We start from the raw sequence: 9,492 nt of genomic DNA on the forward strand, positions 1-9,492 counted from the left end.
ATTGGGATATCGAGGACACCGTCCGAGAGGCCCAGACCAACGACCCCGACCCAGGTAACGGCCCTCCAGGTAAACTGTTTGTTCCCGATTCTGTCCGGTCTCAGGTGCTCCAGTGGGTCCATGCCTCCCGTTTCGCCTGCCATCCTGGTGCCGGTCGCTCTCTCTCCCTCCTCAGGAGACGCTTCTGGTGGCCCACGATGGACACAGACACCCGGGCTTATGTCGCCGCCTGCCAGGTATGTGCTCGGGCCAAGGCCTCCCACTCACCCCCTTCTGGTCTCTTGCATCCTCTCCCAGTTCCTCGTCGCCCTTGGTCCCACATCGCCTTGGACTTCGTGACGGGCCTTCCCCCTTCCCAGGGGAACACGGTGGTTCTCACCATTGTGGACCGCTTCTCCAAGGCCGCCCATTTCGTTGCCCTGCCTAAGCTCCCCACAGCCAAAGAAACTGCCGACCAGCTGACCAGTCATGTCTTCCGACTCCACGGCATCCCGGTGGACATCGTGTCCGACAGAGGGACCCAATTCACCTCTCAGGTATGGCGGTCTTTCTGCGACGGTTTGGGGGCCACGGTTAGCCTCACGTCCGGGTTCCATCCACAATCTAATGGGCAGACGGAGCGGGCCAACCAAGACCTGGAGTCGGCCCTACGGTGCACAGCCTCCGCCAACCCCGCGACCTGGAGTACTCACCTGCCCTGGATAGAGTATGCTCACAACTCCCTCGTGAGTTCCGCCACTGGTATGTCCCCCTTCGAGGCATCGCTGGGATATCAACCCCCTCTCTTTCCCACGGAGGAGAGGGACCTCGCCGTCCCGTCTGTTCAGCGCCATCTCCAGCGCTGTCGCCGGATCTGGAAGAAGGCCAGGGCGGCCCTTCTTCGGGCTGGAGCGCGCACTAAGGCGACGGCCGATCGCCACCGTGTCCCGGCGCCCGTATACCAACCTGGCCAGATGGTTTGGCTCTCCGCCAAGACGGTCCCGCTGAAGACGGACTCCCGTAAGCTGTCCCCCCGATTCCTGGGACCGTTTAAGATCATGAGGATCATAAATCCATCGGCGGTGCGCCTCCAGTTACCCCCGTCTCTCCGGATTCATCCGACCTTTCACGTCTCCCAGGTTAAACCAGTCCGGACCAGCGACCTGTGCCCTCCGGCCGATCCCCCACCGCCCGCCCGAGTCATTGACGGCCACCCGGCGTTCACCGTCCGCCGCCTGATTGACGTTCGTCGCCGTGGTAGGGGCCTCCAGTACCTCGTCGATTGGGAGGGTTACGGTCCGGAGGAGCGATCCTGGGTGCCCAGGGCACGCATTCTGGACCCCGACATGGTGAGAGACTTCCACCGCGCTCATCCTGACAAGCCTGGGGGTCCACCAGGAGGTGGACCTTAGGGGGGGGGTACTGTCATGATGTCAGTTTTCCCTGTCCTCCCGTGCTCTCTCCCCCTCCCCTACCTGTGTGTCTGGAGCTGGGTGGAGTGCCTGACTCCTCCCGTGCACACCTGGGGTGCATCAGCCTAATCACCACCACCTGCTGCTGAGTACAAGAAGGCTTGGCAGTCTACACTCGGTGCCAGACCGTCCGCGTGTAAAACGTGAATGTTTCTAGCTAAGCTTTGTTATTTGGTACTTCCCTGCAAATGCTCATTTGGATTTATGCACCCTCCAGATTCCTGCCTCCACTCGCCCAGCTCCTGCCGTCACGTTCCAGTCCCGGTATCGTCTCCTGCTCGTCTCGTCTCCGGCTCGTCTCGTCTCCTGCTCGTCTCGTCTCCTGCTCGTCTCGTCTCCTGCTCGTCTCGTCTCCTGTCCGGTCCTGGTCTCTGGTTTGTCACCCGCTCCCCGCTCTGGTCTTCGTCTGCTCCGCCCGCCCTGGTACCGCACCTGCTTCTATCCCCGTCCTGGTCCTGTCCTGCCCGCCTCTACCTGCACCGCACCCGCCTGACCCGTCTCCCGCTCCCCGGTTCCTGTACCTGCTCTTGTGACCTGTTTAAAGACTGCATTTTCACCGCTGTAAATAAACACTGTTAAAACTGCTCTGGTCTGCATCCTTTGGTCCTATCCGCACCGTTACGACAAGCTCACACTGAAGAAATCAATCAAACAATGAACACAGAGATTGATATCTCCAGGGAGAGGAACAGGAGTCAAGTATTTTTCTTATATTCCCTTCTATTGTATTTTTTTCCACATATTTTGACTAAACATATAAATTAGCCCGTGCTTTGGGGAATAAAATTAAGTTTTATGCATATAACTTTACAAATAGCTCAGGTGTACATGTGTATGTGTTTTTAATTTTAGGAATAATAAAACACTTTTAATCACAGGAAGAAGGATAATACATGATATGATATATGATATGATACATGATTTCATATATTCCCCTTTAAGTCTTCATTCAACAGCTGGTCTGATCTCTTAAAGCCAAGTCAACCATAATCAATGTGACCCAAGCAGTGTTTGCCTTTCTTTTTTCACATTCACCCTTTGCAACGGGAGGCAGTCATCTTGCTAATGACTAACAGAATGGGAAACACGGAAAACGTACATTCAAAATATGAAGGCATTTCTTCATGACAAGTGAGAGTGAGTACTAAAAACAACAATGGTAAGTATTGAGTCTTATTCTACCTTAGAACTACTTTTACTTTAAAGAGCTATTGATGAGTTAGAAGAAGAGCTTCAAAATCCTATATCCAATTACATGGCATAAATACAATAGTAATTTTAAATAATAACTTGGTAACAACTAGTGCAGATCTGATAGATGCAGTATTGATGATTTTAACTACAGCATAGTCTAACGTAATGTTTACTTGATGGTTTGATCATTTAAGTGAGGTTACCATGATAGTTGCCAATGTTGAAGAAAGCATTGCAATATCACTTAGTGTTAGTTTTTAACACAGTTATTACATGTGTGCAAATGTATGTAAAGTAATATATTATATTTAACTTCTGTAAGGTGTAAAGTCGGGAGTATGGCTTTCCCCAACACTTATGGGCTCATCTTTGCTTGTACCTGTGGCATTATCCTGGGCATTGGACTCTGTGCCAACCTGCTGGTATTCTCTCTGTTTGCCAAACACAACTCCTTACGTAAAAACCGACTGGATATCCTACTCCTGAGCATGACCCTGGCAGATTTCCTCACTCTTCTGCTCATCCCTTTCACCCTGCACTCAGCTGTCAGTTATTCGTGGCCTCTGGGTGACATCTCCTGTAAAGTGTACCAGTTCCTTCTGGCTTTCAGCCTGGCAGCCAGCACTTATTCACTGTGTGCTGTGTCAATGACACGTGCCATGATCATCACAAACCCCTACCAGCCACCCACAATGGACCTGGTCATCTTTATGTTTGTTCTGGTTTGGGCTTTAAGCTTCTTTATTAGCCTACCACTGCGGATGTTTGCCACCAAAGAGAGCTTGAGTCCAAGTCTGGCCAACTTCACCTTCTGCCTTCCAACTATTCATGAGCATCACTACCAAGTGGTGCTCAGCCAGTTTGTACTTTACTACTTTATTCCAATGCTGGTCATTGCCTTCAACTATGTGCGCTTGGCTGTTTTTCTTCACAAGAGCCCTGTAATGTCAGTGTCAAGTGCCAGGAACACCCGGCGTGCCTCTCTCATGGTGTTCCTGGCTGCTGCTACCTTCTCTGTGTGCTGGCTGCCTGGCTATGTTCTGGAGCTGTGTGTTTACCTGGGGCAGTATCGACACGGACAGGCCTGGGAGATCTTCTATTTCATCTGCACAGTGCTGCAGTACCTGCACCCCTGCATCAACCCGGTGCTTTATGTGCTTCTCTCCAAGCGCTACCGCCACCGGAGGGCGATCTGTCTCTTCAACTGCAACAGAAACAGAGTACAGCCACAAGTCATCAGTGTCACTGACAGCCTTTAGGCTCCAAACAATTAGATGCATCTCTGTGGTTCTTAATGTATTACGCCAAGTTACTTACTCAAATTTTTATGGCATAAGGCAGCTATTTTAATTGAGGATTTAAGTCACAGGTATTTGTCAAGTATTTTTTATTAGGGTAAAATGATTGCACACACAATTTGGTAAATGAAAGATCAAATCCTCAGAGATGGCCACATACCACATGTGCCACTAGAGCCATACACAAAAAAAGAAATGTCTTTTATTCCTTGTGCTGACTGTATTATTGATGATTTTATATTTGACTAGTAATTACTGCAATTTTAGTGTTTTCATTGTTTCTAACTGTGATTGGCTCAATTTAGGCTTAATGTTGCACTTTTTAACTTTTTAGTTAATTTTAACTCTTTAAATGTACTATATGACTGTAAGAGTTAAGTTATCAGTTCAGTATCAGTTATGACGTTAACTTATATTATGGAGGTTTTTATATATATTTCACAGGGGCAGCAACCAAGGGCTCTAAAAAGAGAGCTATTAAAAGTGAGATAGATAATCTGCTAGTATTACAGTGATGAAAGACTGCTGTTTATCTTGCAGTCTGTCATCCTCACTTTAATAAAGTCATCATTGCTTAAAATTTTTGGCTTAATAATTGAGTAGAAATAAAAGACAAGTCATATGGTGTAGATGTATTATTGTAGCATTGTTGATGATTTATGTTGGTGTTTAGCTGCTTAGTGTATCCTTCCTTCAGTTTTCATTTGTCTGGGATGAAAGTTACACAGTATAAATGTATGTGATCAAGCAACCACTTTCCAATTCAATATTTTTTACACATTTGCAAAACAAAGAATGCCACTAAAGCTTGTTATAAATGTCTCTCATTAAACAATATTAAAACAAATGTTATTGACTCTACTAGGCCTACATTTATAAATCTACAGTAGTAGATGTGTGTTATTTTACTAAAGAAAAAAGGTTAAAAAGAAAGAACAAGGCTGTCTGAGCCCTAGTAGTAATTGGAGACCACCATGCCCTACCCACCTCCCTTCAGTCAACTCACCCCATGACTTTTGACCTTCTCTTTAGCGTACAGCCAAAGCAGCTGGTCCAACTTGTACAAACTGGTCATCTGCTGGATATGGTGAAGCAATAAAGAGCATGTGCCTCTTCTAGTATATCCACACTCTGTATAGTGCAGTTCTTCTGACTGTGCTCAGGGAAGAAAACCTGCAAAAAAAAAGCACAACACAAAAAAGCCTGTTTCATTTTTTTGAATGGTACTGTTTCTTATTAAACTAATCAAATTCACTTTGCAGAAATTTGCATTGACTGATTAATTGAGTAGGCTTATTGATTCTATGAGAATCACAAAAATACTGCTGAATAAAAAATGTTATTTTATGCAGCTAACTTGCTCTTTAATGGGCTTACAATAATTACAGTGGAGGTGTTATTGCTTTGCCTGGAATGTTTCACAGTATAGCATTAAACTGCATATTATCTGCAAACTGCGTATTATCTAAATCTTATTCGATTATAGCTGCATGTTCAAAAAATATCCTGAAAAACATTCTGTGAGCAGGGTTGCTCCACAGATCTGTTCTGTAACCTGGTGGCATCACCTGCTTGTCTCCTTCGAGCTAAATACATTTGAACATCTACCCTCCACCCACAGCCACACACCAAATGAGCTGTTGAACTGGGCAGTGCCTGGAGGACTTAACAGGGCAGTCAGGGGGCAGAGTCTGGACCAACAAGGAGCAGGTTGACTTGCACTCAAACTCTGCCCCTACAGGTGTGTGTCTGATGGAGCACTTATCAGAACAGAGGCGTGTGATGTCACATGCCTCTTAAGATGCAGTAGTAGAGTTTAACTATAGTAGGCAGCGCACACTCAGTTTTGGCGCCTAGTTTACATGCAGTACGGGGTGAGGTCATTGCAGAGTGGGTGTCGTAACACCAACGGTGTACTGTGGTTCGCATGGGTTCATGCAAACACCAAAAGGTACTCCTCTAATTATCTATAAACTTCTCCAGACCGGTGTGAGAAAAATGTATTCCTCACAGATTATTCCTTGAGGGTAGTGTGACAGCACACATTGATTTTAAAGACTTGGTGTCCTGGCCACATTGTTGTAAACCCTGCATTACACTATAAAGCAGTCTTCAAACAAAGCAAGAGGGACTCACAAACATCATCATTAGCTTACTCAAAGTTGTATTTCGATTGATTCATGAATGTTTGAGTAATTCAACATTGCCCTGCATCTGAGGCTTGAATACTCAAAAAAAATCTGTCTAAATGTGCTATAAAAACTCTGTATCAACTGAGACTGTTGTTAGTTGGAAAAAAAAACTGATGTAGTTAACTCTTATTTCTGTCTTAAGTAACTACAGAATGAATACAACATTGCAGCTTTGAAAATATTATGAGACCCTCTGGGCCAACAAAGGCCACATTGTGGAAGCAATACACCCGGCCGTGGTCAGCTGCTCCCACAGCTGTATGTTCCCATGTCTGTGAAAATTTTGTCAGAAATTCTATGTTCTCACAGCTCTAGTTTATGTTCTCATATCTGTGGGATTGTAGGGTTATTGTTAAGGTTAGGGCCTGCTTTATGCTGATCAGATGTCCCTGTTTACCCAGGATAGTCCCAGTTTTGAGCCCTGTGTCCCCTGTACTAGTAGATTTATCCAAAACCATTGATTTGTTCCAGTTTTATACAAGAAATGTCTCATGTGACCCTATCTGTGAACAATCTGATCCCCGCCAACAGTAAAGTGGGAAATTTTTGTCATTTGTCTAAAGTACTGAAAATGAGCATAAGGCAAAAAAAAAAAATGCACTGACTGAAGTCCCTCATTATATACTGAGCCCAAGTGACTCGAGAATGGACAATGTTACATGCTCTTTTCACAATTGTATTTATTCCAAACATCCAAACCCAGGTGTGCCCCAGTTTTTAATTTTGAAAATCTGGTCACCCTATCCTGGTTTTGAGATTATGTTTAAGGTTAAGGCCAGGTAGGGGATGTGGATTTACTTTCAAAAATATCTTTTAGGTTAAATGTAAAATAAAACAGAGCTGTGGGAACATAGACCTGTGGGAACACAGGTACACTCTCATGGCGCCAATGTGGAAATGCGACTTCCATGCACTAACAGTAGTCGCTGGCTCAGTAAGATTTTTCATGCAGCAGTTAAACAACAACATTTTTTTTTTTTTTTTTTATTTTATAGGCATTTTTCATAATGAGTATCCAGTAGCCAAGTAACCATTAGCCTGAGCCAGAAACAAATTTGCCACTTTGTTTGCTTTCATTCCTTTTTTACACTATTTATTCTATTCAATTTTTTTTTTATCCATACCAAAAAAACAAACAAAACAAAACAAACAAAAACATTACATTATCACCCTGATTAGCATAAGCCCAACAGCTATTTTACTTGCCTTTGAGCTTGAATGTCCAAAATTTGGCATTACTGTGTAGCAGTCCGATTGTGAGGGCTGGTTTTGAAACAGCCGGGGAAGCTGCTAGATCACAGTCCGTCTTAATAAACACTAAATTTAGTATTAGCATTTTAAAACCTCCAATGGTTTAAGATTATCCTGAAAATTATCTTAGATGTGACAACACAATTGGTAATTTAATAAATTAGCTAAGCGTTTTGCGGAGTAATAATTGCAATAATCTGATTAAAATTTAACATGAACGGCTTGAGCAATAGAGGCAAAGAGTTACTACTAATATTAACTGACATAAGCTTTAGCACGCTTGCATTAACACTACTCTTTGCGACATCCATCTCATGGGCGACATCCATAGACTGTAGTCTCTGGGTTCATCCTTACAAAGCACATGTTCTGCAGTAGCAGGTTATTAAATCATTTCTGTTTACATTTGGGAGACGAAGAGACACATGATTTTGACTATGTCTGCAGGAAAAAAACAAAAAACAAAACTAAGATCTGTACACAAATTTTCACTTTTAATTTTTCCTCAGTAGGCCTGAACAGCCTGCCTGTGTGCGAATGTTTGGTTTCACAATGTTAGGTTAAACTAAGCCTTACACTGTTTAAGGATCAAGTTGGCCTACTGATGGAACATCCACTCATTTGTGTAAGGATTGGCTGTACAGATTTTGTAAATTCCTCAGGGACCATATTCCTGACAGTCTATGACCTAAGCTGTGCACATAGCTGACAGAAAATAGTTGTGGCTACACACTGTAAGATCAGAGGGCTCCTGCCATGAGCTAATCATTCCATGTGCCATATAGGCAAGTGTTGAAGGAGTGTTGCCTGTTTATTTATAGGAGTCTCTCTAAGGTTCTACAGCAGTGGCCTGCTCTTTCAGCTGGTTTCAATTACAGCTTTGGTGAGAGGTAAAAATAGGCCATAGCACCTACCTATACAGACATAAACAAGCACACATGAGTGGCTTAGAAATGTGCGATATTAAACTATTTTGAATCTTGTCAATTAAGGCTATAAATTTGTGTTTTATTATTGTTAGTTAATTACTTAATAGAGTAACTTTAGTACAAAGTTACTGTTTCAATTTAGGTAAGTTTAGGGCCTTGTTGTTGGTTTATGGTTAGGCTTTTGGTTATGGTAATAGCCAGGATGAAGGTGCAGCTTATGATCTACAGAATACAGAAAATTGCCATATCCAAAGACACAATAACCATATGAATCAACAGCAAGAATCAAACCACCAAGCTTTCAGTCATAGGACAACCAGATTAAGACCTGGGCTGTGATTGTCAAATAGACAATGACAAGTTACGTGATTAAATTTCCTAGACTAAAGAAACACTGTTTTTGATTTATTTATTGTGATTTATTCTTGGTAGTGAATAAATCAATAAATCGTTTTTCTGGCCACATTGTGACTTAATTTTGCAATCCACAGAGGTATCAAAACATGTTATTGTATGTAATATACAGCTGTTAAGCAGTAAAAAGACATAAATCATGTGTATACGATTTCACATGTACTTTCAACTCATATCAAACTGAAGAGAAAGGCCTATGGAACCAGAGAGATTATACCATTGTATTTTGTATGGCTTTTTTTTTTATTGTAAATCTTAAAGAAAAACTACATGTATCATGCAAATGGACATTTTGCAAAAGAGAGAGAAAACACAAAGTAGGATTTTTTATTTATTTGTAGAGGTATTAGAACTGCAATATATATTTGAGTTGAAGGTTAAAAAGAGCATCTTGCTCAATTAGTTCTTTTGATATAATAACATTATATCACGGTTATTTTCTTGACCTTTTTATTTGTTCCATCCATCCTGACTCAAGGACGACACTATCTGCTAAAAGGGGAAGGTCTTCATCAAGGAGTGAAATGATAATCCATGGGTCGGGATGAGCAGAGGTAATTCCAAGGAACCCTTCCCTTCGGATCTGAGGTATCCAGTGTCGAATTTTTCTGCATGCCATGTTATCTATCAGCAAAAACATGGACATCAACTTCAGATGACAGCATGCTAAAATTAGTGGCTATCAAAGGCTTGAAGTGGCAAGGACCTTGGCTGTGGTCTCCTCTTTCCAGAGTGGAAGCCCTGTTTCAGTTACCTCAGGAGG

The 9,492-nt window shown here is 43.2% G+C and overlaps 1 protein-coding gene across 1 annotated transcript; it reads left to right on the forward strand.

Annotated features, from left to right (window-relative positions):
• Positions 1–2,983: 2,983 nt before the first annotated feature.
• Positions 2,984–3,904, forward strand: LOC117372814 (galanin receptor 2a). The gene has a single exon (XM_033968681.1). It carries the CDS (start codon positions 2,984–2,986, stop codon positions 3,902–3,904), a length of 921 nt encoding a protein of 306 aa, XP_033824572.1.
• Positions 3,905–9,492: the final 5,588 nt, after the last annotated feature.

This window comes from Periophthalmus magnuspinnatus, chromosome 6, assembly GCF_009829125.3.
Source record: "Periophthalmus magnuspinnatus isolate fPerMag1 chromosome 6, fPerMag1.2.pri, whole genome shotgun sequence".
NCBI lineage: Eukaryota > Metazoa > Chordata > Actinopteri > Gobiiformes > Gobiidae > Periophthalmus > Periophthalmus magnuspinnatus.